At 49.5% G+C, this 27,988-nt stretch overlaps 1 protein-coding gene across 1 annotated transcript; it reads right to left on the bottom strand.

The window, feature by feature from the left end:
* Positions 1 to 1,736: 1,736 nt before the first annotated feature.
* On the bottom strand, positions 1,737 to 24,958 carry LOC145360429 (leucine-rich repeat-containing protein 20-like). The gene is made up of 6 exons (XM_080215635.1): positions 24,875 to 24,958; positions 21,215 to 21,289; positions 20,595 to 20,706; positions 7,784 to 7,933; positions 4,649 to 4,816; positions 1,737 to 2,394 (listed from the first exon to the last, which is right to left on the bottom strand). The coding sequence occupies exons 3-6, from the start codon at positions 20,662 to 20,664 to the stop codon at positions 2,261 to 2,263; spliced, it is 522 nt and encodes a 173-aa protein (XP_080071761.1). The 5' UTR covers positions 20,665 to 20,706; positions 21,215 to 21,289; positions 24,875 to 24,958; the 3' UTR covers positions 1,737 to 2,260.
* Positions 24,959 to 27,988: the final 3,030 nt, after the last annotated feature.

Here is a 27,988-nt window from a genome sequence, read left to right as displayed (position 1 = left end):
CCTTCTGTCCACCTCCTTTTTTAAACAGCATCAGATTTGCTGTTTTCCAGTCTGTGGGAACCACCCCAGAGTCCAGCGAATTTTGGCTAATTCTCTACCACAGAGGGCTGTGGAGGTCAAGTCAATGAGTGTATTCAAGAAGGAAATAGCTTTCTTGACTCTAAAAATGCCAAAGGCTATAGGGAGCATGCTGGAGTGTGGTACTGAGATGGAGGATCACAATGAATGGCACAGCAGGTTCGAAGGGCTGAATGGCCTGCTCCTGTTCCTATTTTCAATGTTTCGAGTTGTAAAGTTGCTCATTCACCAGTTTAGGGAAAACACAACTGGTTTATTAATCCAGAGGCTCTCAGCCTTGTGGCTGTGGTCAGCTCCCGAGCTGACTCTGGGTACAGAGGGCCACACTTACTGGGGTGATCCACCATCCTGCTCCCCGATTGGTTTCCCCGAGTCGTGTGACCCTTACTCAGCTGATTGTCCCTTTAAGAATCAAACGCCACAAACAGCTCAAGAGTCAGTGTGGACTCAATGGGCCGAATGGCCTTCTTCTGCACTGTTGGGATTCTAATAGAGGGTCAAGAATGAGATTGAAAACAATAAGCAAACGAGAAAAGGACGGCACGGTGGTACAGTGGTTAGTACTACTGCTCACAGCTCCAGGGACACGGGTTCGATTCCCGGCTTGGGTCATTGTGTGTGTGGAGTTTGCGCATTCTCCCCATGTCTGTGTGGGTTTCCTCTGGATGCTCCGATTCCTTCGCACAGTCCAAAGATGTGCGGGTTAGGTGGACTGTCCCTGCTAAACTGTCCCTTAGTGTCCAAAGATGTGAAGGCTAGCTGGATGCAAAAGGATATATTGGCCTCGGAGGGAGTACAGAGAAGGTTCACCAGGCTGATAACCAGAGAAGAGGGAGTTAGCTTATGAGGAGAGATTAAATAGACCAGGCCTGTACTCGTTGGAGTTTAGAAGGCTGAGGGGGGATCTTATCGAGACTTACAAGATAATGAAGGGGATGGATAGGATAGAGGTAGAGAGATTCTTCCCACTTAGAAAGGATAGCAGGACTAGAGGGCACAGCCTCAAGATAAGGGGGGTGCAGTTTAGATCAGAGTTGAGGAGGAACTTCTTCACTCAAAGGGTGGTGAATCTCTGGAATTCTCTGCCCATTGAAGTGGTGGAGGCTACCTCGCTAAATATATTTAAGCCACGGGTAGATAGATTTCTGATAGACAGGAGAATTAAGGGTTATGGGGAGAAAGCGGGAAAGTGGAACTGATCCACTTCAGATCAGCCATGATCTTATTGAATGGCGGGGCAGGCTCGAAGGGCTAGGTGGCCTACTCCTGCTCCTATTTCTTATGTTCTTATGGATTAGCAGGGTAAATACATGGGGTTACAGGGATGGGATCTGGGTAAGATGCTTCATCAGAGGGTCGGTGCAGAGTCAATGGGCCGAATGGGATTCTTTGAAACGGAGTAGAGGTGAAGCGAGGAAACATTTACTGCAGACTGGAACAAGCTTCCTGAGAGGGTGGTGGAGGCAGGTTCGATTGATATTCAGAAGGGCATTGGATTGCTATCTGAAAAGAGAGAACGTGCAAGATTATGGGCGAAAGGCAGGGGAGTAGGACAATGTGATACAGTGGTACTTTATCCACATTATGCTGTGTCCAAAACAGAGTGTACGGTGTGAACAGCACACTGCAAGTGGATCAGTGAATACAAACTCACAATAAACTAACACATCAGTTCTCTAATTCAAGCAGCACAATGCTTCATTATCATTTCACTGTAAACCCATAACTAATAACCAGCATGCAATAACCATTCACGGCAACAGTTTAAAGGAGAGACTCCGAGATGATCATTCTTATTTCAAGGGTTCCCCCTTTTTGACAAAGGTATTTAAATCATGAACTCTCCGGCAATGACAGACAGCTGACGAGAGAAAGCAGGTCCCTCTCGGTTTCACCACAGTCACTTCAGAAATCAAAATCATTTCAAATCCAAGAACATTATCGGATTTGACTACCATCTAATTGCTCGATCTGGAAAGAAAGCTGAAAGCTGTCGCAGAGGACATCGCTGCTGACTGTCGGAACCATCTGGTCGATCTTCAAAGGCGTATTTCCCGATCGACAACAGCTGGATTCCCCGTTTGGTAAAGTGCCCCACACCATGCTGTATTCCTGGGACATTCTCTTCATCCCCCTGTGGCAGTGTGCCCTCCAAATAGGCTCCGCTGTCTAATCCATGTAACTATTCATCTGCTGTCAGCAACTCAAATGGCAATGCTGTCTGCTGCGTTATCTGGGTTTCACTGCGCAGAGGGTTAGATTTCATATTCAGCGACTTGAGGAAGGGCAAGGAGGCCAGACTCTCAACCGGGATCTCTGTAAAGCAGAAATAGATCACCTCAATCTTGGCTTGTTTAAAAGTTTATTTATTAGTGTCACATGTAAGCTTACATTAACACTGCAATGAAGTGGCTGTGAAAATCCCCGATTCGCCACACTCCTGTTCAGGTGCACTGAGGGGGGAATTTAGCACGGCCAATACACTCTAAACAACACGTCTTTTGGACTGTGAGAGGAAACTGGAGGAAACCCACGAGGAGAACATCCAAACTCCACACAGACAGGGACCCAAGCCGAGAATCGAACCCAGATCCCTAGCGCTGTGAGGCAGCAGTGCTACCTGCTGTGCCATCGTGCCGTGGAACACACAATGATCCACAGCCCAAAGTTGCTGGTAAATGGCCAGCGATGATGGAGTGATTAAAATAGGGGGCTGAATTTGGAGCTCGGGTATTTCTGCAGGCTGTAGGACTGGAGGATGTGAAAGGGAAGGGAGGGACAAAGCCTTGGAGGAAATTGGAAAATAAGGATAAGAATCTGAAAAATCAGACCTTGAAAAGGAGCAGGAGACAGTCAGCGAGCACAGGGGTGATGTGGGGAACAGGGTTTGGTGTGAATTAAGACACGGGCAACAGGGTTTTAGATGATGTTGAGTTTACAGAGGGTAGGACATGAAAGGCCAGCCAGCGACGTGTGGGATTGCAAAGTCCCGGGGTAATAAAAGCATGAATGAGGATTTCAGCAGGAATTGAGACTCGGGGAAAGTTGCTCAATGTTATCCAAGTGTAAATACACTATTTTACTGGGGGTAATTTTATATCAGAAGCTCATCTCAGGGTCTATTGTGACACCAAAGTTATGAATAGACAGGAGTAGTCGGTAGCAGTTGTCAGGGAGAGAGGTGGAGTGTGTAACTAAGGAACAAATTTGAAGCAGGAACCCAAAACAATGGCTTCCTTCTTTCCGAAACATAATGGAAGAACATTCCTGCTCATTGAGTATTGGAATGTTGGGTCTGATTACTTAGAAAGAGTGGCGGAGTTGAGAGAGGTTGTGGTGAGGTAAACAGGGTGTTATCAGCGTACACTGAAAACTGACGCCAGCATACAGTGAAAAGTATTGTTTTTTGAGCGCTATATGACAAAGCATACCATTCGTAGAGAAGGAAACGAGAGGGTGCAGAATGTAGTGTTACAGTCATAGCTAGGGTGTAGAGAAAGATCAACTTAATGCGAGACAGGTCCATTCAAAAGTCTGATGGCAGCAGGGAAGATGCTGTTCTTGAGACAGTTGGTGCGTGGCCTCAGACTTTGTATCTTTATCCCAATGGAAGAAGGTGGAAGAGAGAATGTCCAGAATGCGTGGGGTCCTTAATTATGCCGGCTGCTTTGCCAAGGCAGCGGGAAGTGTAGACAGAGTCAATGGATGGGAGGCTGGTTTGCGTGATGGATTGGGCTATATTCGCAACCTTTTGTAGTTTCTTGCAGTCTTGGGCAGAGCAGGAGCCCATACCAAGCTGTGATACAGTGTTCTGTTATGACCATGAGACTGGATAAGATGATTAAGATGAGATTTAGGGAGGATCAGAGGGCTCAGAGATCAGAGGAGAGAGAGGGTGAGGAGTTGAGACGAAAATTGAAATTATTGTGGACGAGAGATTATTCAGTGCTGAGGTTGAGGGAGGACGGCAGTGAGAAACCTGGGTGAGAAAGTGTTCATATGAATCCTTCTCGCTGCACAAACCCCTCAGGTCAGCCTTTGTAACCTTCCTCTCCTTAACATGGCACAGAATGCAATCCAGAAATTACCCCCTTGAGGGGGTAATGCAAGAGTGAAATGGGGCGGGTGAGGAGGAGATGGAGAGAAAGGAGGAATGAAGAGTTCAGTTACTACATGGGTGGCACGGTGGTCACAGCACCAGGAACTTGGGTTCAATTCCAGCCTCGGGTGACTGTCTGTGAGGAGTTTGCACATTCTCCCCGTGTCTGCATGGGTTTCCTCCGGGTGCTCCAGTTTCCTCTAAGATGTGCGGGTTAGATGGATTGGCCATGCTAAATTACCCATGGTGTCAGGGAGATTGGAAGGGTGAATAGCTGGGGTTATGGAGAGAGGATGTGGGTGGGATTGTGGTTGGGGCAGACTCGATGGGCCAACTAGCCCTCTTCTCCACTGTAGGGTTTCTACGATTCTACCTCCGAAGATGGTGGAAGGAGGAGGGAGCTGGCACTGCCGAGGAGAGATAGCCCTGTACTACCAGGCAATCCTTATACACCTGACCCAAAATACTCACCAGTAATCTCATTCGCCTCCAGGTTGATGGTTTCCAGTGTTGTCAGTGCAGTTAGTTGGTGTGGGAAGACAGAGAATTTATTCCTCGCGAGGTTAATACTTGTCAAATGCTTCAAAACCTTGACTTCATCCGGGAGTTGTTTCAGGAAATTACCCGCAAGGTTTAATTCTGGAGAAAGATTTGTCAAAAGTACAACATTTCATTAAAATGCTCCGCAGGCAAACACTGAACATAACACAACGTTTCACTTTAAAACCTTCGCAACAGGAGCTCCCTGTGACTACGGTTATCATGACATTCACTGTACACTTTATCACTTTTCGGGAGAGTTACAGAACAAAGAGATCGAGGGGGACAGGTTCAGAACTCCTTGAAAGTGGAGGCACAGATGGACAGAGTGGTGAAGAAGGCGTTCGGCATGCTTGGTTTCATTGGTCAGAACATTGTATACAAGAGTTGGGACGTCTTGTTGAAGTTGTACAAGATATTGGTAAGGCCACACTTGGGATACTGAGTACAGTTTCTGGTCACCCTATTATAGAAAGGATATTATTAGACTAGAAAGAGTGCAGAAAAGATTTATTAACTTGGTGTCATGAGTTGACTGGGACCCTTTTTTCCCTGGAGCCCTAGGGGTGATCTTATAGAGGTCTATAAAATAATGAGGGGCACAGATCAGTTAGAAAGGCAACAACTTTTCCCAAAGGTAGGGGAGTCTAAAACTAGACAGCATAGGTTTAAGGTGAGTGGGGAGAGAGCGGCAATGTTTCCACACAGAGGGTGGTGAGTGTCTGGAACAAGCTTCCAGAGGTAGTAGTGGAGGCGAATACTTTTGTCTTTTAAAAAGCATTTAAACAGTTATATGGGTAAGTTGGGTATACAGAGATATGGGCCAAATGCAGGCAATTGGGGATGGCTTAAATAAAAAGGGTGGCATGGACAAGTTGGGCCGAAGGGTCTGTTTCCATGCTGTAAACCTCTATGACTCTACGTAGAACAGTCTACATTTCAATCCAGCGATCCCACAATACAGATATCAGAAGTTAGAAATCCCACAATTGTACCAATCTTCAGCAACCTTCCGTATCTACTGGCCCACAGCCCAGAGCTAAGTGGTTTCAAGTATTTCTGAAACCAAATAATAGCGCTACTGGGATTCTACCCTCTGAGAGAGATGTCAAAAATCCTGCAGTAATCATAGAATCCCTACATTGCAGGAGGAAGCCATTCGGCCCATCGAGTCTGTATTGACAACAATTCCAAAGATGTGCAGGTTAGGTTGTTTGGCCATGCTAAATTGACCCTAGTGTCAGGGGGATTAGCAGCATCAAAAGAACAAAGGACAACACAGCACGGAAAACAGGCCCTTCGGCCCAACGAGCCCACCCCGCCATTTTAACATTGAGAGTTCCCTCTTCCACCCATGACCCTTGTGTATGCTTATGGCACTCCACATTGGAAACCAGATTGAGGGGAGACTAATTTAGGGACAATTTGTTAACACCAATCAGCCTAAGAGCACGTTTTTGGGGTGTGGGAGGAAACCGGAGCACCCGGAGAAAACCCACGCAAGCACGGGGAGAATGTGCAAACTCCCACAGACACCGGCCCAAATCCATGTATCTGCACAGCAATCAGTGGTAGTCACTGAGCTGCCGTGTTGCTCAGCATCTGGTCAATGTGTGGGGTTGCGGGAATGGGGCATGGATGGGATTGTGGTCAGTACAGACCCGATGGGCCAAATGGCCTCCTTCTGTACTGTAGAGATTCCATGGTTCTCTGGTTCTAATCCTACTCAGGCCCTATTCCATAACCCACGTATTTACCCTGCTAATCTCCCTGGCTGTAACGGGGAATTTTGCACGGCCATTCCACCTAATCTTTGGGAGAAGAGCAGGGGAGATCTCCTCAAAGCGTTGACCAATATTTACCTCTCAGCCAGTCACTGAAAACAGATAATGATCTGATCAGGTACAATGTTTGAGGGGGCTTGCTGTGCACAATTTTGCTGTGACCACTTCCTTCACGTGGGGCTTGATGAGCATGCGAAAGATGCTACATCAGTGGAAATTCCGGAGTCAAAATAACGTGCAGAAGGTTTATTTTATTCAAACATTTTAAGTGGGAGGGTTAAAAACAGGCTGAGAGTCACTAACAGGAGTCAAACTCAAACACATAACTCTTCTCCAACCCAACATTTTCCAAATCACAGAATCGTAGACTCCCTACAAAGCAGGAGGTGACCATTCAGCCCTTCAAATTTATACTGTTCAAGACACGATTTTAGAACATAGAACACTATAGAACATAGAACATTACAGCGCAGAACAGGCCCTTCGGCCCACGATGTTGCGCCGACCAGTTAAAAAAAAAATGACCCTCTAACCTAAACCAAACCCTTTCCATCCATAAACCTATCCACGGATCTCTTAAACGCCCCCAAACTAGGCGCATTTACAACTGCAGCAGGCAGGGCATTCCAATCCCTCACCACCCTCTGGGTAAAGAACCTACCCCTGACATCCGTCCTATAACTACCACCCCTTAATTTAAAGCCATGCCCCCTCGTGCTAGCTTTCTCCATCCGAGGAAAAAGGCTATCACTATCCACCCTATCTAAACCTCTAATCATCTTATATGTTTCAATAAGGTCCCCTCGCAGCCGCCTTCTTTCTAACGAAGACAACCTCAAATCCCTCAGTCTCTCCTCATAGGACCTCCCCTCCATACCAGGCAACATCCTGGTAAACCTCCTCTGCACCCTCTCCAAAGCCTCCACATCCTTCCTGTAATGTGGGGACCAGAACTGCACACAATACTCCAAGTGCGGCCGCACCAGAGTTGTGTACAGTTGCAACATGACGCTGCGACTCCTAAATTCAATCCCCCTACCAATAAACGCCAAGACACCGTATGCCTTCTTAACAACCTTATCTACTTGATTCCCAACTTTCAGGGATCTATGTACACATACACCTAGATCCCTCTGTTCATCCACACTATTCAGAGTCCTACAGCACAAACAGGCCCTTCGGCCCACTAGATCACTTCTATACCTACTAAGCCGTTTTGTTTTAAATGGCCAGCAGGGGCTGTGACCTTGCACGGTGATTGGCTCCCTGGCACAGGCCTTACCCCGCAGCTGGTTAAAGTTGGTCATAAAATCGCTGGAGATGAATTTCAGTTCATTGTTTTCCAGAGAAATGATCTGGATGTTGGGCAGGACATCCCTCATCACCTTGAAGAGCGCGACTGGAAACGTGGTTAGTTTACAGTTCGATAGGTCTAGGAAAAAAAAAACAACAAATAAATATGGTCAGAGGAAAAACAAAGAATCAGAGTGTTTTACAGCACAGGAGACCATTCAGCCCATCTGATCAGAGGAGATGTCAGGGGTAAGTTTTTCACTCAGAGGGTGGTGGGTGAGTGGAATCGGCTGCCAGCGACGGTGGTGGTGGAGGCGGATTCGATAGGATCTTGTAAGAGACTTCTGGATGAGTACATGGGACTTAGTAAGATGGAGGGTTATAGGTAAGCCTAGTAGGTGGAGATATGATCGGCGCAACTTGTGGGCCGAAGGGCCTGTTTGTGCAGTAGTGTTCTATGATATGTAAGTGAGCCAATACCATCGATACGGTTGGTAAAAAACATCCATTGTAGTTTATCATCCCAAAAATGATTTGAGTTCAGGTGTGTTTGTGGGTCAGGGCACCTCCTTCATCACCCTGATCTTATCTTTTGCAGGGTGTAATCTTTGTGTGTCTATACGGTGCCCCAGGTCGGTCACCTCAGTGCCTTGACAGGTGGGCTTCTCTTTCCTGAGGCAAACCCCAGCCTCCTGAAATCTCTTTTAACACTTCCTCAAATCTCATCCTCAAATTAAATCTCTGCATTATGATTAACAGTTTGGGTTGAAAATGACTCTTCACTAAGCTCCCAGAATGGTTTGGAGTTGAGTGTGCTTGGGGCTGTGAATAAGGTTGCGGACATGCTGGAGAATTGTACTTTGCCTCTTCCCCCATTTCATTCGCTTGGAAGTAAAACCCAAGTCCTCGACGTACTGACTCCAGTCCTTCCGTGGAGGAGTCGAATGGGTTTGTTCACCCAAAGGGAGACATTCTAGTGAGTATACTGTCTTCTTCAGTTTTGTTTAAAATGTGATATTTACAGGTGTAGGGCCAGAGGCAGTGCTCAGGTAATTACATAATAAGAACATAAGAAATAGGAGCAGGAGTCGGCCATCTAGCCCTTCGAGCCTGCCCCGCCATTCAATAAGATCATGGCTGATCTGTCGTGGCTCAGTTCCACTTTCCCGCTTTCTCCCCATAACCCTTAATTCCCCTGTCTATCAGAAAGCTATTGACCCGTGACTTAAATATATTCAGCGAGGTAGCCTCCACCACTTCAACGGGCAGAGAATTCTAGAGATTCACCACCCTTTGAGTGAAGAAGTTCCTCCTCAACTCCAATCTAAACTGCCCCCCCCCCCTTACCTTGAGGCTGTGCCCTCTAGTCCTGCTGTCCTTTCTAAGCGGGAAGAATCTCTCTACCTCTACCCTATCTATCCCCTTCATTATCTTATACGTCTCTATAAGATCCCCCCTCATCCTTCTAAACTCCAACAAGCACAGACTCAGTCTATTTAGTCTCTCTTCATAGTCTAACCCCCTCATCTCCGGTATCAGCCTAGTGAACCTCCTCTGCACTCCCTCCAAGGCCAATATATCCTTGCGCAAGTGCGGTGACCAAAACTGCACACAGTACTCCAGCTGCAGCCTCACCAGTGCCCTATACAGCTGCAGCAAGACCTCCCTACTTTTATATTCTATCCCCCTCGCTATGAAGGCCAACATCCCATTCGCCTTCTTGATCACCTGCTGCACCTGCAGGCTGGCTTTTTGCGACTCATGCACAAGGACCCCCAGGTCCCTCTGCACCGTAGCATGCTGCAGCTTTTCACCTTTTAAATAGTAATCCCTCTGACTATTATTTCTGCCAAAGTGGATAACCTCACACTTGCTAACATTATACTCCATCTGCCAGGTCCTCGCCCACTCGCTCAGCCTATCCAGATCCCTCTGCAGACTTTCCACACCCTCCACGCAATTTGCTTTTCCACTCATCTTCGTGTCATCAGCAACCCCTATCTACCCGTGACTTAAATATTTTCAACAGATTGAATATTCAACTCCACCACTTCAGTGGACAGAGATTCACCACCCTTTGAGTGAAGAAGTTCCTCCTCAACTCCGATCTAAACTGTGCACCCCCCGCCCTTATCTTGAGGCTGTGCCTCTAGTCCTGCTATCCTTTCTAAGTGGGAAGAATCTCTCTACCTCTACCCTATCTATCCCCTTCATTATCTTATAAGTCTCTACAATTATCCTCATCGCCAGAGGCAGAGATTTAGCTTCTTAAGTTGAACAAGCAAGCTTCCTTTACAGGATTGCTTCAATAGCTGCGTGCTAGTCCATTGTACATTCTTTCTAACTAAGAAAATTCCACCCCTTGGAGAGATACCCCGCACCTGGCATTGATTCATTGTGCAGACCACTTGTCCCTTATTCAATACGGCTGGTCTTAAACTGATAATCACCACATAGAATCATAGAACCCCTACAGTGCAGGAGGCCATTCAGCCCATCGAGTCTGCAACCGACCACAATCCCACCTAGGCTCTAATCCTGTAACCCCACTCATTTACCCTGCTAATCCCCTGACACCAGGGTCAATTAAGCGTGGCCAATCCACCTAACCCGCACATCTTTGGACTGTGTCAAATTAAATCTCAATTAAATTAAATCTCAATCTCGATCAAGTTTGAAAGTCTGCAAAGTAAAGTTTATTTATTACTCACAGTAGGCTTACATTAACACTGCAATGAAGTTACTGTGAAATGTCCCTAGTCACCACACTCCGTCGCCTGTTCAGAGTCAATGCACCCTAACCAGCACGTCTTTCCAACTGCGGGAGGAAACCGGAGCACCCGGAGGAAGCCCACGCAGACATGGGGAGAACATGCAAACTCCACACAGACAGTGACCCGAGGCCGGAATTGAACCCGGGTCCCTGGCACTGTGAGGCAGCACAGTTGCACTTTAAAATATATAACTTAAATGCATTTTTAAATATAATTGTTGTGAGCAGCCAGTTTTAGATTGGCACATTGTAAACGTTTTCAGACAGAACAAGGCCCACACAATCATTTCCAGGTTACGCTGTGGCCACATACACAGTAAAAAGTCTGACAACACCAGGTTTTAGTCCAACCGATTTATCTGATAGTAAACTCACAAGCTTTCGAGGGGACTGCCTCTTCGTCAGGTGAATGGAGAGTTCTGGCCTCAGACAGAGCATATAAAGCACAGGCAGTGTAGAGATTACTGATTAGAATGCGAATCCTTGCCCCTAACCTGCTGTTCAAGTCCTAAAGTGGCCGACATCCACATCATGGCCACACACACAAACAGCTGATCAGGAATGTTGGTCCCCACAGTGACCCTGGGGACTGCTGACATCTGAAAAAAACATCCAGGGACCACTGCTCTGTGCTTTTTTCACATTCTAACCAACTTTCTACCCTTGCTGTTTACTGACTTTGACACAAAGTGTCTTCGTTTTATTAACTGGCCTTTGGGTGTTTGGATGGTTAGGACATGGTGTGACTACCCAGAGATTGTGTGTTCAATCCCTAACTTGGTCAACTTCGTCCCTCTATTTGAATGATAGTCAGGGTACGGTATCTCAGTTTTGTGCCTCAGCTGACTAATTTTTTCCAGTACGGAAATGATTGGCCAAATGGCCTCCTTCAGTGCCACAAACGTTTCTATTTGGAACTTCACCAAGTGTGAAAGTTTATCTATTACTCATAGTCGGCTTACATTAACACTGCAATGAAGTTACTGTGGAATTCTCCGAGTTGCCACACTCCGGCGCCTGTTCGGGGTCAACCCACCCTAACCAGCACGTCTTTCCGACTGTGGGATTTCACCTGGAGCCGGCCCATCAGGGAGGCCGGGCTGCAGGATTCACGGCCATTGCTGGGATGCAATCGCGTTTCTGGAGCCCGATCTACCTCTCCACCGTAGACCGGGCAGCTCCATTATACCAGGTCTCCGCGCCTCCGCACAGGCACCACCAGCCAAGTCTGCAGTGAGTACCCCACAAGCCACCCCTGCCCCCCATGAGCCACCCCTGCCCCCCACGAGCCACCCCTGCCCCCCACGAGCCACCCCTGCGGGGCCTTGAGGTTGATGTGGGTGCAGTCGATGTCCCCCTCCCCCCGGGACATTAGTCATCCCTGCAACGGCCGTGAATCCTGCAGCCCGGCCTTCCTGATGGGCCTGGTCCAGGTGAAATTTGATGCACTGTCCAGCCTGGGAATTCCGGGATCTGCTCGACACAGGTGTGGACAGCTGACTGGGAATTCCATCACCGCTCAGGGTCTGGAAAGAGCCGGTTGCGTAGAAGTTCAGAGCAGGCGTCAATTTGACAGCCACCGGGAGTGGGTCCTCCTCCCCCCACCCCCACCCAAGGTGCCAGGTCCTGAAACAAGTGGCACTTGTCTCCTTTCGGAGCCGGAGCCCACCGCTGGCACACGGTGTCCGACGTCTATTCAAACGTCACTCATGCAGGGAACTGCCCAGAGTCTCCGGTCCCTTCACCTCCTGCCCCACACCCCCACACCGGGCGAACGGCAGGGCCCTACAGTACAGACCCCCGATCCCTTCCCGCATCGTGGTGGTTCACTGTGCCCTTCACAACCTGGCACAGCAGAGAGGGGACCTTTCGGAAGATGAGGAGGACATGGAGGGGAGACCTTCTGCGAGCGACGTTGGGGGGGGGGAGGGAGGTACAATCGGTCTGGGTAGCAGAGGGTGGGGGGGGAATAAGTTAGTCAGTAATGTTGTGGAGGGGGAGGCAAAGTCCGTGGGAGCCAGAAGGAGGCCTGGGAGAGATGTGGCAGGAGAGCAGCATTCTTTAATTTTTTTGCGCGTGTGCAGTTGGAGACTCCGATCAGAGCTGCAGGGTTTTGGGTACGTTAAGCCCCGCCCACAGGCTTCTGCAGTGAGAATCGGACTCACTCACTCAGCCAGAGTGTGTGTGTGGGGAAGGGGTGGGGGGGGGTCTAAAAATGTGTCCAAAGGTGGATCTGAAAATCTCCCAGATTCAAGTCCACCCAGTGCTTAAGACAAAAAAATGGTAAAATAGCACCCAATGTTTGGATCAATGACCTCTCATCAGACCTGGAGCATTTTACAATCTGTCCCCCAGAGCTTAGTGTAGGGCAGCGGGTGGAATTGTGACAGAGAGAAGGAGGTTAAGAGGTGACCTAATTGAGGCATACAAGATGGTCAGAGGGTTAGATAGGGTGGACAGTGAGAGCCTTTACCCTCGGATGGTGATGGCTAACACGAGGGGACATAGCTTTAAATTGAGGGGTGGTAATTATAGGACGGATGTCAGAGATAGGTTCTTTACTCAGAGGGTAGTAAGGGCGTGGAATGCCCTGCCTGCAGCAGTTGTGGACTCGCCAACTTTAAGGGCGTTCGAATGGTCAGTGGATAGGCATATGGATAACATTGGAATAGTTTAGGTTAGAGGGTCATTAGATTGGTTCCACTGGTCGGCGCAACATCGAGGGCCGAAGGGCCTGTACTGCGCTGGAATGTTCTATGTAAACAGGCGGCTGAGAGCAGAGTTATAGCAACAAAGGTTTGGATAAGCATAAACTGGTGCAATTCCATTCACACCATCTCACTCCTCTGCAGAATCCGAGGCAATCTACTCAAATAGTCATTTCACAACTCAAACCCGCTCTCTTTCTCAATCATCTTACTCTGCAGACTAGTCAAGATCTTACTGTATAGCACAGCAAGCTTGAGGGCTGAATGGTCCACTCCTGATCCTAATCTCTGTGTGGCTCATTCTGTGACTATCACAGACTGTTATTTACAGCGTCGCCTGCTGTTGCTCCTAAACCGGGTTTCACAAATGACAGCTGACTGTTGAAACCAAGCAGGGGTTCAGTATCAATCCTCACAAATAACTGCATGAGATCATTGCGCTGAAATCAAAAGAAATTTGGCACACGCTAATCAAAGACCAAGCATTGCGTTCTTCCAGTCTCTCTCAGTGCTGCACACTCATGGTGTGGAGATGCCGGCGTTGGACTGGGGCAAACACAGTAAGAAGTCTCACAACACCAGGTTAAAGTCCAACAGGTTTATTTGGTAGCAAACGCTATCCGAAGGGGAAAAGCCCCAAAAACTAGTAGCGTTTGCCACCAAATAATCCTGTTGATCTTTAACCTGGTGTTGTGAGACTTCTTACAATCATTACAGCACAGGAGAAGGCCATTCACCCCATTGAATCTACATTGGTTTCCTGTCCCATTCTCCCAGTAGCCCAACAAAATCATTTCCCTCAAGGGTCCATCCAGTTTCCTTTTGAAATCATTGATTGTCTCCTGTTCCATCTGACTCAGGGGGCAATAAGTTCCACATCTTTACCGCTCACTGTGTAAAAATGCACATCCCCCTACTCCCCATCCTTCCATATCGCTTGTAATATTTAGTCCTTGTACCACCAGCCAGTGGGAGCAGTGTTTCCTTGACCTTATCTAAATCTGTTGTCATCTTGTTCACCTATCTCTAGGATTCTACGATCAACTCATTTTCTGTGCCATTTCCCTGTAGCCCTCTATTCCGAGGACTCAGTTCTGCAACGTGGATAAATGTGTAGTGGTCCATTTTGGCAGGTCCAATGGGATGAAGGAGTACAATATCAAGGGTAAGACTCTTAGCAGTGTTGAGGATCAGAAGGATCTTGGGGTCCGCGTCCATAGGACTCTTAAATCGGCCTCGCAGGTGGAGGATGTGGTCAAGAAGGCGTATGGTGTACTGGCCTTCATTAATCGAGGGATTGAGTTTAGGAGTCGGGAGGTAATGCTGCAACTTTATAAGACCCTTGTCAGACCCCACTTGGAGTACTGTGCGCAGTTCTGGTCACCTCACTACAGGAAGGATGTGGAAGCTATTGAGAGGGTGCAGAGGAGATTTACAAGGATGTTGCCTGGATTGGGAGGCATGTCTTATGAGGATAGGTTGAGGGAGCTCGGTCTCTTCTCCCTGGAGAGACGAAGGATGAGAGGCGACCTGATAGAGGTTTATAAAATGTTGAGAGGAATAGAGAGGGTGGATTCTCGGAGGCTATTTCCCAGGGCTGAAATGGTCACTACGAGAGGCCACAGGTTTAAGGTGCTGGGGAGCAGGTACAGAGGAGATGTTAGGGGTAAGTTTTTCACTCAGAGGGTGGTGAGTGAGTGGAATCGGCTGCCGTCAGTGGTGGTAGAGGCAAACTCGTTGGGGTCTTTTAAGAGACTTCTGGATGAGTACGTGGGATTTAATGGGATTGAGGGTTCTAGATAGGCCTGGTAGGTATGGATATGATTGGTACAACTTGTGGGCCGAAGGGCCTGTTGTGCTGTAGTGTTCTATGTTCTAACACCAATTAATGTTCCTGAAAAACTCTCTCCTATCGTGAAAGGAAAGTGAAGGGCCAGGGTTCACAGTGCAGGACAGGGTCGTGGGTCAAAGTGCAGGTGAGGGAAAGTAATTGCGGACAGTGTGACCGGGCAAACTTATGTAAATTATAGGAGGGAGATAATGCGTCAGGACAGGAAATGTTGCTATGGGACGGAGTAACTACAACTCAGGAACAAGATGCAATGGAATAATTTCACCAGAATTTCAGCAGAATGAGGCTCTGGCAGAGTACCTTACCCAAATCCTATCCCCACAACCCCACACATTTACCACGGCCAACCCACCTAACCTCTTTCCAAAAGCATTTAGACAGTTACATGGGTAAGATGGGTACACAGGGATATGGGCCAAATGCGGGCAATTGGGATTATCTTTGGGGTTAAAAAAAAATGCCAGCATGGACAAGTTGGGCCAAAGGGCCTGTTTCCATGCTGTAAACCTCTATGACTCTATAACTGGAAAGTGTGGATCACTTCTGTTTCTGGTGAGTGGGCTCTCTGAGGAGAAGGGGCTGGAAAAGAGGAAGAGTGACAACAGCTGGGGCGAGAGGAAGAATCTCAATGGGAAATTCAAAAACAACTGAAATAAAACAGATTGTGACACAAGAAACACATTGAAAACAATGTAAAATACTGGGGAAGGGGGACAACTGAAAAATAGAGACCACCGTGGAGAACGTAGGCGCTGAGTTCACATTCATCACAATGATACTGTCACTAATGCACCAGTATCGGGGAGGCAGTGGTGTACTGATATCGTCACTGGACAAGTAATCCGGGTACCCATGGTAATGCTCTGGGTGCCTCAGAATCCCACCACAGCAGATGCTGAAATTTGAATTCATTAACAAAAAAAATCTGAATTCTAATGATGACCATGAAACCATTATTGATTGTACTAAAATATAGCTTTAAATTAAAGGGTGGTAATTATAGGACGGATGTCAGAGGTAGGTTCTTTACTCAGAGGGTAGTAAGGGCGTGGAATGCCCTGCCTGCAGCAGTTGTGGACTCGCCAACTTTAAGGGCGTTCGATGGTCAGTGGATAGGCATATGGATAACATTGGAATAGTTTAGGTTAGAGGGTCATTAGATTGGTTCCACTGGTCGGTGCAACATTGAGGGCCGAAGGGCCTGTACTGCGCTGTAATGTTCTATGTTCTAAAAATTCATGCCCTTAAGGGAGAAAAATCCAGACAAACTTTGTGGTTAGACTCTTAAACTCCCACTCAAGGGCAATTAGGGTTGGACCATAAATGCTGACCAATTAAATGTTGGCCACATGCCATGTAACAATAAAAAAAAGACGTGTCTTTGATATCAGAGAGGAATTCCACCTCTCCAAGGGGGGATGAGAAAAAGAATCAGTTTCCATTGGGCATTGAGCCACTCCAGGCATCTCCTAGCAACCTGGGTGTTGTCACGAGATAGGATTAGCCGGCTAACACATGATTGAAATTAATACACCCGAGGTCAGCACACTTCCACCATCGACAGTATAGCAGAATCACAGAATCCTTATGGTGCAGAAGCCTCAACATCAACTCCAACAATGAAACTGTGCTCACAAGTACTCAACCCCTTGTTTGTCCTTTGAATCGAAGATGCCCAGGATTCATCATCAGTTTGCTGGGGTACCGGTGGGTATGTGGGTGACCGCTTAGACCGATCGGTGCCCTGAGGGGTTCTGCAGCAATTCGGACAGGTTTGCAGACAGCTGAGTTTGGAGGAATCAATAGCTGAGGATTTCCACTCATTGTGTCTTCTCTCTGCCTCAGATACCTACTTCCTTGTTGAACAACTGCTCACAGTTTTAATTTGGCTGCTAATTTTTAACTGTGCCAAATGCAGTTGGACAAATTTCTCCCAGGATTCTACACGAAATGTGCAGTGGTCCATTTTGGCAGGATCAATGGGATGAATATCAAGGGTAGGAGTCTTAGCAGTGTTGAAGAGCAGAAGGATCTGGGGGTCCGCGTCCATAGGACTCTTAAATCGGCCTCGCAGGTGGAGGATGTGGTCAAGAAGGCGTATGGTGTACTGGCCTTCATTAATCGAGGGATTGAGTTTAGGAGTCGGGAGGCAATGCTGCAACTTTATAAGACCCTTGTCAGACCCCACTTGGAGTACTGTGCGCAGTTCTGGTCGCCTCACTACAGGAAGGATGTGGACGCTATTGGGAGGGTGCAGAGGAGATTTACAAGGATGTTGCCTGGATTGGGAGGCATGACTTTTGAGGATAGGTTGAGGGAGCTGGGACTCGTCTCCCTGGAGAGACGAAGGTTGAGAGGCGACCTGATAGAGGTTTATAAAATGTTGAGAGGTATAGATAGGGTGGATTCTCGGAGCCTATTTCCCAGGGCTGAAATGGTCGCTACGAGAGGACACAGGTTTAAGGTGCTGGGAAGCAAGTACAGAGGAGATGTCAGGGGTAAGTTTTTCACTCAGAGGGTGGTGAGTGAGTGGAATCGGCTGCCGTCAGTGGTGGTGGAGGCGAACTCGCTGGGGTCTTTTTAAAGACTTCTGGATGAGTATATGGGATTTAATGGGATTGGGAGTTACAGATAGTTCTATGGCCTGGTAGGTATGGATATGATCGGCGCAACTTGTGGGCCGAAGGGCCTGTTTGTGCTGTAGTGTTCTATGTTCTATGATTCAAAGTCGGTGTCAAAAGTCTTAAGTGAAGCCTTCAGAATGTTCTTGTAACAATTCCTTTGAGCACCACGCAGCCCAAACATAAGAACTAAGAGCAGGAATAGACTGTCTGCCCCTCGATCCTGCTCTTCCATTCAATAAGATCGTGGCTGATCTTTTCAGGGACTCAGCTCCACTTCCCCACCCGCTCACCATAACCCTTAATCCCTTTACTGTTCAAAAATTTATCTATCCTTGCCTTAAAAACATTCAGTGAGGGAGCCTCAACTGGGCAGGGAATTCCACAGATTCACAACCCTTTGTGTGAAGAAGTTCCTCCTCAACTCAGTCCTAAATCTGCTCCCCCTTATTTTGAGACATGCTCCCCCTAGTTCTACTTTAACTGCCAGTGGAAACAACTTCCCTGCTTCTATCTTACCTATTCCCTTCGTAATCTTATATGTTTCTATAAGATCTCCCCTCATTCTTCTGAATTCCAATGAGTGTAGCCTCAGCCTGCTCAGTCTCTCCTCATAAGCCAACTCAAGCTCTCCCTTTGCTAAGTGAATGACAGACATACTAGCTGCGTGACTAGCCCAACCTCAGCTGTGACTGTCTCAATATAGTGTAGATGTTTGACGTGCCAACACCAGGCAGCAGCTCAGTGTCTGACACTTTCATCTGACCTCCAGAAGCTTTCTGAGATAGCCCAGTGAAAGTGGCTGCTTCTTGGCACGATACTGGTACACACTTCAAGTCTCACGTGTATAGAGCAGAGTACTGCGCGACACACTTGCAGTTTGGTAGAAAGACTTATTCCTCTTCATTCCTAGGCCGATCTTTGAAGTTTTTCACAGGTTACACTTGCTTTGCTGCATGTGTCTCATCATCAATATAGACAGCTCGAGAGAGAACATACTGCCAAGGTATGTGACACATCCTGGGCCTAATCTCAATATTACATTGATTAAGACAAGGGTAATGTGGAGAAGTTTAAATGATAAATCAGCTTCAACTCGTTGCTACACACATGATACATGAATAGGCAGGAAATAAAGGGATATGGGCCACACCGAGGGGAAAGGTCTTTAGAAAGGTGTCAGAACACAGAACAAAAACAGCCCGGGAAACAGGCCCTTCGGCCCAACGAGCCCACGCCGCCAGCTCAACACCACCAGTCCCCCCCTCCACCCACGACCCCTGTCTAATGTTTTATGGCCATCCAGATTGAGGGAAACTGATTTAGGGACAATTTATTCCTGCCAATCAGCCTAACAGCACATCTTTGGGGTGTGGGAGGAAACCGGAACAGGGCCTGTTCCTATTTTTCATAAAATATTCAACTCACATCCCCGAAAATCATCTTCTCTTACCAGAATAATTTGCTTGTAAATATCAGAACCCTTTCTCATGGGCTGTGGGTGTTGTTAGCAAGGCCAGTATTTGTTGTTCAGTGGCAGTAACCACATCGCTGTAGGTCTGATGTAGGCCAGACCAGGTAAGGACGGCAGATTTCCTTCCCTAAAGGACATTAATGAACTCAAAGGATTTTTATGACAATCATCATTACCGATACCAGCTTTTTATTCCGGAGTTAATGAACTGATACCCCCATTACAGGGTGAGATATCTCTTCCAGGGTTCAGTTCAGCCATGATCTTATTGAATGGCGGGGCAGGCTCGAAGGCCTACTCCTGCTCCTACTTCTTATGTTCTCTGTGGTCAACACCAGACAACACAATACAACAACCTCGGGGGATTCTCTGTGTAGATCTACCCCACGCTCTGTGATATCTCTGACTGAAGCTGGTGGCTGGGCCCGTGATCACTTGGCAAGGAATCTCGACACTGCTCCAACACCCAGAGCTTGGTACTTTTCTAAACTCCATCATTTACAACTCACCCACAATGCCAGAAACCTAACTCATCCATTCTGAGAATTAACAAGTTATAAAAGGAAACCAATCAAGCCAGGTTCACAAGAATACTCCCTGGAATGAAGAGCTTGTCCTTTGAGGAACGGGTTGAGGACTCTGGGTCTGTACTTGTTGGAGTTTAGAAGGATGAGGAGGGGATCTTATTGAAACTTACAGGATACTGCGAGGCCCTGGATAGAGTGGACGTGGAGAGGATGTTTCCACTAGTAGGAGAAACTAGAACCAGAGGGCACGACCTCAGGGTAAAGGGACGATCCTTTAAAACAGAGATGAGGAGGAATTTCTTCAACCAGAGAGTGGGGAATCCGTGGAACTCTTTGCCACAGAAGGTTGTGGAGGCCAGATCACTGAGTGTTTTTAAGACAGAGATAGATCGGTTCTTGATAGAACATTACAGCACAGTACAGGTCCTCAATGTTATGTCCAATCCCAAGATCAAGCTGTCCCACTCCCTTTCATTCTGGTGTGCTATCCAAGTTCCTAGAGTGTCCGATTCCACTATCACAGCAGGCAGTCCATTCCACACCCCAACCAATTGAGTGTTGGGGTGTGGAATGGACCACCCCAACGTTCTTGATTAATAAGAGGATCAGGGGATACGGGGAAAAGGCAGGAGAATGGGGGGTGAGAAAAATATCAGCCGTGATTGAAATGGTGGAGCAGACTCGATGGGGCGAATGGCCTAATTCTGCTCCTATGTCTTATGCTCTTCAATTCTGGAGCGTGAACAGTGCTCAGTCACAGCTCCTGCTCACTGAGATCCCACTCCTCACCACTCCTACCCCCTCAGGATCTCCAGTGACCATTACCTCCAGGACATGGAGCTTACCTAGGAAATTCCTGCCTTCCGCCACAGTCTCATTGACGATCCGAGCCACTCTCGCTGCATCTTTCGCCATTGTCTCCACAGCACGCAGCTATCAAAAGGAGCAGCACTAACACTGAAAGATAAAATCATTGCCTTAATCCAGCCAGAATCTCTCAGTCAGTGAATTCTGCGTGGAACAGATTTCAGATACCGAAATTAGGACTGAAACAATTCTCTCTGTGACACCCAGTGTCCGAGCAGAGTTTATTTATTAGTCACAAGTAAGGCTTACATTAACACTGCAATGAAGTTACTGTGTCGTCACACTCCAGCGCCAGTTCGGCCAATCCACCGAACCAGCACGTCCTTCAGAATGAGAGGGGAAACCGGAGCACCCGCAGGAAACCCACGCAGACACGGGGGGAATGTGCAAACTCCATACAGACAGTGACCCAAGGCCAGTATTGAACCCGGGTCCCTGGAGCTGTGAGGCAGCAGCGTTAACCACTGTGCTGCCCCTCAGAGCTCCTAACCCCGACCTCTCCACGGACAGTATTGAATAACGCTCCCACCTGCACATTAATTGATATAAAACAGCTGAAGACTACGTTAATAAAACATTTGTTAAATTCTGTACTTACCAGCCTGAATTTGAAAGCAGATTAGGGACGGGGTTCTGAAATCGGTGAAACGTGTTGTCAAACCGGCCTGTTACACTGAAACGCAGAGACACTGAGTCAGACAGCTGATCTGCAGGCACATACTTTATAGGGCAAACTTGCTGAACCAGTCAAATCAGCGCCAGTCACGTGGGATCAACTCACTAAAGAGAATGTAGAGAACAATCCCACAGCGAATAAAACCTGCTTCCAATATCTGCCTGCTTTCAGTAACATGTAACTGCTCAGCTCTGCACACTCCCTGATCACTGACTCACCCACAGGCTGTGAGCAGGAGGCAGAGACAGCTCACTGGCAGCTGGAGGGGCTCTGGGGACAGCACAGGATCAGGAGGGGGAGTCAGGGTACAGCGCGGGGAGGGGGGTCCGGACACAGCGCGGGGAGGGGGGTCCGGACACAGCGCGGGGAGGGGGGTCCGGACACAGCGCGGGGAGGGGGGTCCGGACACAGCGCGGGGAGGGGGGTCCGGACACAGCGCGGGGAGGGGGGTCCGGACACAGCGCGGGGAGGGGGGTCCGGACACAGCGCGGGGAGGGGGGTCCGGACACAGCGCGGGGAGGGGGGTCCGGGGACAGCGCGGGGAGGGGGGTCCGGGGACAGCGCGGGGAGGGGGGTCCGGGGACAGCGCGGGGAGGGGGGTCCGGGGACAGCGCGGGGAGGGGGGTCCGGGGACAGCGCGGGGAGGGGGGTCCGGGGACAGCGCGGGGAGGGGGGTCTGGACACAGCAATCTGCCTTCATTTTGCTTGCAAAGTGAATAACCTCACATTTATCCAAATTATACTGCATTTTTTCAAGGAGCAGCTACTGCGAGTCCTTGATAGGTATGTCCCTGTCAGGCATGGTGGATTTGGTAGATCTAGGGAACCGTGGTGCACTAAAAGAGTTGAGTCGATGGTTAAAAAGAAAAAGGAGGCTTATGTTCGGATGAGATTGGAGGGCTCAGATAGTGCACTAGAAAGCTTTAGATTGGCTAGGAGGGAGTTGAAGAGTGAGTTGAGAAGGGCTAAAAGAGGACATGAGAAGACTTTGGCTGATAGGATTAAGGAGAATCCTAAGGCGTTCTATAGGTATGTCAAGAACAGAAGGTTGGTCAGGGCAAGATTAGGGCCAGTTACAGACAGCAGGGGGAAGTTGTGTGTGGAACCGGAGGAGATTGGAGAAGTATTGAACCAATATTTCTCTTCGGTGTTCACGCAGGGGGACATGAATATAGCTGAGGAGGACATTGGGTTGCAGGGGTGTAAAATAGACAGTATTACGGTTGATAAAGAGGATGTGCTGGAAATTCTTGAGGGGCTGAAAATAGATAAGTCCCCTGGAGAGGGTGCATGGCTTTAAATTAAGGGGGGGTAGCTACAGGACGGATGTCAGGGGTAGGTTCTTTACCCAGCGGGTGGTGAGGGATTGGAATGCCCTGCCTGCTGCAGTTGTAAATGCGTCTAGTTTGGGGGCGTTTAAGAGATCTCTGGATAGGTTTATGGACGAAAAGGGATTGGTATAGGCTAGTGGGTCATTGTTTTTGTAACTGGTCGGCGCAACATCGTGGGCCGAAGGGCCTGTTCTGCGCTGTAATGTTCTATGTTCTATGTTCTATGTTCTACCATTGATTTGCCCACTTACCCAGATCATTCTGAAGGATCTCTGCATCCTCGTCACAGTTCACCCTCCCACCCAACTTGATATCATCTGGAAACTTTGAGATGTTATATTTTGTTCCCTCATCCAAATCATTAATATATATTGTGAATAGCTGGGGTCCCAGCACCGATCCCTGTGGCACCCCCACTAGTTCCTGCCTGCCGATGTGGAAAGCACCCATTAATTCCTATTCTTTGTTTCCTCTCTGCCAACCAGTTTTCTATCCATCTCAATACACTTCCCCCAATCCCATGCACTTTAATCTTTCATGATAATCCCTTCTGCGGGACTTTGTCAAACACTTTCTGAAAGTTCAAATATACCACATCGACTGGCTCCCTCTTGTCAACTCTGCCGGTTACATCTTCAAAGAATTCCAACAGATTTGTCAAGCGTGATTTCCCCTGCGTAAATCCATGCTGACTCTGTCTGATCCTGTCACTGCTGTCTAAACGCTCTGCTATAAAGTCATTGATAACGGTTTGGTGCGTGCTGGGGCATGAGGATGTGTACACTGGGGAAGAGGGTTTATGCTGGTTAACGGTGTATACTCGGGGAGGGTGTACACTAAAGAAGGGGAGCATGTACACTAAGGAAAGGGGAGGTGTACACTCGGGGGGGAGGGGGTGTACACTGGGGGGGGAGGGGGTGTACACTGGGGGGGAAGGGGGTGTACACTGGGGGGGAAGGGGGTGTACACTGGGGGGGGTGTACACTAGGGGGAGAGGGTGTAAACTCGGGGGGAGGGGGTGTACACTGGGGGGGAGGGGGTGTACACTGGGGGGGAGGGGGTGTACACTGGGGGGGGAGGGGGTGTACACTGGGGGGGGAGGGGGTGTACACTCGGGGGGGAGGGGGTGTACACTCGGGGGGAGGGGTGTACACTCGGGGGGGGGAGGGGGTGTACACTCGGGGGGGGAGGGGGTGTACACTCGGGGGGGGGAGGGGGTGTACACTCGGGGGGGGAGGGGGTGTACACTTGGGGGGGGGGAGGGGGTGTACACTCGGGGGGGGAGGGGGTGTACACTGGGGGGGGGGGAGTGTACACTCGGGGGGGGAGGGGGTGTACACTCGAGGGGGAGTGGGTGTACACTCGGGGGGGGAGGGGGTGTACACTGGGGGGGAAGGGGGTGTACACTGGGGGGGAAGGGGGTGTACACTGGGGGGGTGTACACTAGGGGGAGAGGGTGTAAACTCGGGGGGAGGGGGTGTACACTGGGGGGGAGGGGGTGTACACTGGGGGGGGGAGGGGGTGTACACTGGGGGGGAGGGGGTGTACACTGGGGGGGGAGGGGGTGTACACTGGGGGGGAGGGGGTGTACACTCGGGGGGGAGGGGGTGTACACTGCGGGGGGAGGGGGTGTACACTCGGGGGGGAGGGGGTGTACACTGGGGGAGGTACACTGCGGGGGGAGGGGGTGTACACTGGGGGGGGAGGGGGTGTACACTCGGGGGGGGAGGGGGTGTACACTGGGGGGGGAGGGGGTGTACACTCGGGGGGGAGGGGGTGTACAGTGCGGGGGGTACACTGCGGGGGGAGGGGGTGTACACTGGGGGGGGAGGGGGTGTACACTGGGGGGGGTACACTGCGGGGGGAGGGGGTGTACACTGGGGGGGGAGGGGGTGTACACTCGGGGGGGGAGGGGGTGTACACTGGGGGGGGAGGGGGTGTACACTCGGGGGGGGAGGGGGTGTACACTGGGGGGGAGGGGGTGTACACTGGGGGGGGAGGGGGTGTACACTGGGGGGGGAGGGGGTGTACACTCGGGGGGGGAGGGGGTGTACACTCGGGGGGGGAGGGGGTGTACACTCGGGGGGGAGGGGGTGTACACTGCGGGGGGTACACTGCGGGGGGAGGGGGTGTACTCTGGTGGAGGGGTGGGGGGAGTGGGGGGTGCGCACTCTGTGGGGGGGTACACCGGGTGGAGTCCGGGCTCCGGGGGTGAGTGTTGGCGGTGCCGGGCCCCGGGCTGCGCTCTTACCTAAAACCGAGAACCGCTTAAAGAGTCAGAGAGACAGAGAGAGAACCCGGAAATAGAGAGACTGGGATAGAGAGAGAGACTGGGATAGAGAGAGAGAGAGAGAGACTGGGATAGAGAGAGAGAGAGAGACTGGGATAGAGAGAGAGAGAGAGACTGGGATAGAGAGAGAGAGAGAGACTGGGATAGAGAGAGAGAGAGAGACTGGGATAGAGAGAGAGAGAGAGACTGGGATAGAGAGAGAGAGAGAGAGACTGGGATAGAGAGAGAGAGAGAGAGAGACTGGGATAGAGAGAGAGAGAGAGACTGGGATAGAGAGAGAGAGAGAGACTGGGATAGAGAGAGAGAGAGAGACTGGGATAGAGAGAGAGAGAGAGAGACTGGGATAGAGAGAGAGAGACTGGGATAGAGAGAGAGAGAGAGACTGGGATAGAGAGAGAGAGAGAGAGACTGGGATAGAGAGAGAGAGACTGGGATAGAGAGAGAGAGAGAGACTGGGATAGAGAGAGAGAGAGAGAGACTGGGATAGAGAGAGAGAGAGAGAGACTGGGATAGAGAGAGAGAGAGAGAGAGACTGGGATAGAGAGAGAGAGAGAGAGACTGGGATAGAGAGAGAGAGAGAGAGACTGGGATAGAGAGAGAGAGAGAGAGACTGGGATAGAGAGAGAGACTGGGATAGAGAGAGAGAGAGAGACTGGGATAGAGAGAGAGACTGGGATAGAGAGAGAGAGAGAGACTGGGATAGAGAGAGAGAGAGAGACTGGGATAGAGAGAGAGAGAGAGACTGGGATAGAGAGAGAGAGAGAGACTGGGATAGAGAGAGAGACAGACTGGGATAGAGAGAGAGAGACAGACTGAGATAGAGAGAGAGACAGACTGGGATAGAGAGAGAGACTGGGATAGAGAGAGAGAGAGAGAGACTGGGATAGAGAGAGAGACTGGGATAGAGAGAGAGAGAGAGAGACTGGGATAGAGAGAGAGACTGGGATAGAGAGAGAGAGAGAGAGACTGGGATAGAGAGAGAGAGAGAGAGACTGGGATAGAGAGAGAGACTGGGATAGAGAGAGAGACTGGGATAGAGAGAGAGAGAGAGAGACTGGGATAGAGAGAGAGAGAGAGACTGGGATAGAGAGAGAGAGAGAGACTGGGATAGAGAGAGAGAGAGAGACTGGGATAGAGAGAGAGACAGACTGGGATAGAGAGAGAGAGACAGACTGGGATAGAGAGAGAGACAGACTGGGATAGAGAGAGAGACTGGGATAGAGAGAGAGAGAGAGAGACTGGGATAGAGAGAGAGACTGGGATAGAGAGAGAGAGAGAGAGAGACTGGGATAGAGAGAGAGAGAGAGAGACTGGGATAGAGAGAGAGAGAGAGAGACTGGGATAGAGAGAGAGAGAGAGACTGGGATAGAGAGAGAGAGAGAGAGACTGGGATAGAGAGAGAGACTGGGATAGAGAGAGAGAGAGAGAGACTGGGATAGAGAGAGAGAGAGAGAGAGACTGGGATAGAGAGAGAGAGACTGGGATAGAGAGAGAGAGAGACTGGGATAGAGAGAGAGAGAGAGAGAGACTGGGATAGAGAGAGAGACTGGGATAGAGAGAGAGAGAGAGAGACTGGGATAGAGAGAGAGAGAGAGACTGGGATAGAGAGAGAGAGAGAGACTGGGATAGAGAGAGAGACAGACTGGGATAGAGAGAGACAGACTGGGATAGAGAGAGAGACAGACTGGGATAGAGAGAGAGACTGGGATAGAGAGAGAGAGAGAGAGACTGGGATAGAGAGAGAGAGAGACTGGGATAGAGAGAGAGAGACTGGGATAGAGAGAGAGAGAGAGACTGGGATAGAGAGAGAGAGAGACTGGGATAGAGAGAGAGACTGGGATAGAGAGAGAGAGAGAGAGACTGGGATAGAGAGAGAGACTGGGATAGAGAGAGAGAGAGACTGGGATAGAGAGAGAGAGAGAGACTGGGATAGAGAGAGAGAGAGAGACTGGGATAGAGAGAGAGACTGGGATAGAGAGAGAGAGAGAGAGACTGGGATAGAGAGAGAGAGAGAGACTGGGATAGAGAGAGAGAGAGAGACTGGGATAGAGAGAGAGACAGACTGGGATAGAGAGAGACAGACTGGGATAGAGAGAGAGACAGACTGGGATAGAGAGAGAGACTGGGATAGAGAGAGAGAGAGAGAGACTGGGATAGAGAGAGAGAGAGACTGGGATAGAGAGAGAGAGACTGGGATAGAGAGAGAGAGAGAGACTGGGATAGAGAGAGAGAGAGACTGGGATAGAGAGAGAGACTGGGATAGAGAGAGAGAGAGAGAGACTGGGATAGAGAGAGAGACTGGGATAGAGAGAGAGAGAGACTGGGATAGAGAGAGAGAGAGAGACTGGGATAGAGAGAGAGAGAGAGACTGGGATAGAGAGAGAGAGACTGGGATAGAGAGAGAGAGAGAGACTGGGATAGAGAGAGAGAGAGACTGGGATAGAGAGAGGGAGAGAGACTGGGATAGAGAGAGGGAGAGAGACTGGGATAGAGAGAGAGAGAGAGACTGGGATAGAGAGAGAGAGAGAGACTGGGATAGAGAGAGGGAGAGAGACTGGGATAGAGAGAGAGAGAGAGACTGGGATAGAGAGAGAGAGAGAGACTGGGATAGAGAGAGAGAGAGACTGGGATAGAGAGAGAGAGAGAGGGACTGGGATAGAGAGAGAGAGAGAGAGAGACTGGGATAGAGAGAGAGAGAGACTGGGATAGAGAGAGGGAGAGAGAGAGACTGGGATAGAGAGAGAGAGAGACTGGGATAGAGAGAGAGACTGGAATAGAGAGAGAGAGAGAGACTGGGATAGAGAGAGAGAGAGAGAGACTGGGATAGAGAGAGAGAGAGAGACTGGGATAGAGAGAGAGAGAGACTGGGATAGAGAGAGAGAGAGAGACTGGGATAGAGAGAGAGAGAGAGAGACTGGGATAGAGAGAGAGAGAGAGAGACTGGGATAGAGAGAGAGAGAGAGACTGGGATAGAGAGAGAGAGAGACTGGGATAGAGAGAGAGAGAGACTGGGATAGAGAGAGAGAGAGAGAGAGAGACTGGGATAGAGAGAGAGAGAGAGAGACTGGGATAGAG

Source organism: Carcharhinus amblyrhynchos, chromosome 31, assembly GCF_965287045.1.
Source record: "Carcharhinus amblyrhynchos chromosome 31, sCarAmb.v2.hapA, whole genome shotgun sequence".
Lineage (NCBI taxonomy): Eukaryota > Metazoa > Chordata > Chondrichthyes > Carcharhiniformes > Carcharhinidae > Carcharhinus > Carcharhinus amblyrhynchos.
The sequence above is the reverse complement of the archived record's forward strand: the minus strand, read 5'-3'. Positions and strand labels throughout refer to the sequence as shown.

Coding starts and splice junctions, on each gene's coding strand:
- LOC145360429 (XM_080215635.1), bottom strand. CDS start 20,664: ATGGCGAAAGATGCAGCGAGAGTGGCTCGGATCGTCAATGAGACTGTG. Junction 7,934..20,594: donor GGAAGGCAGGAATTTCCTAG/GTAAGCTCCATG, acceptor TTTTTTTCCTAG/ACCTATCGAACTGTAAACTA. Junction 2,395..4,648: donor GGAGGCGAATGAGATTACTG/GTGAGTATTTTG, acceptor TCTGCTTTACAG/AGATCCCGGTTGAGAGTCTG.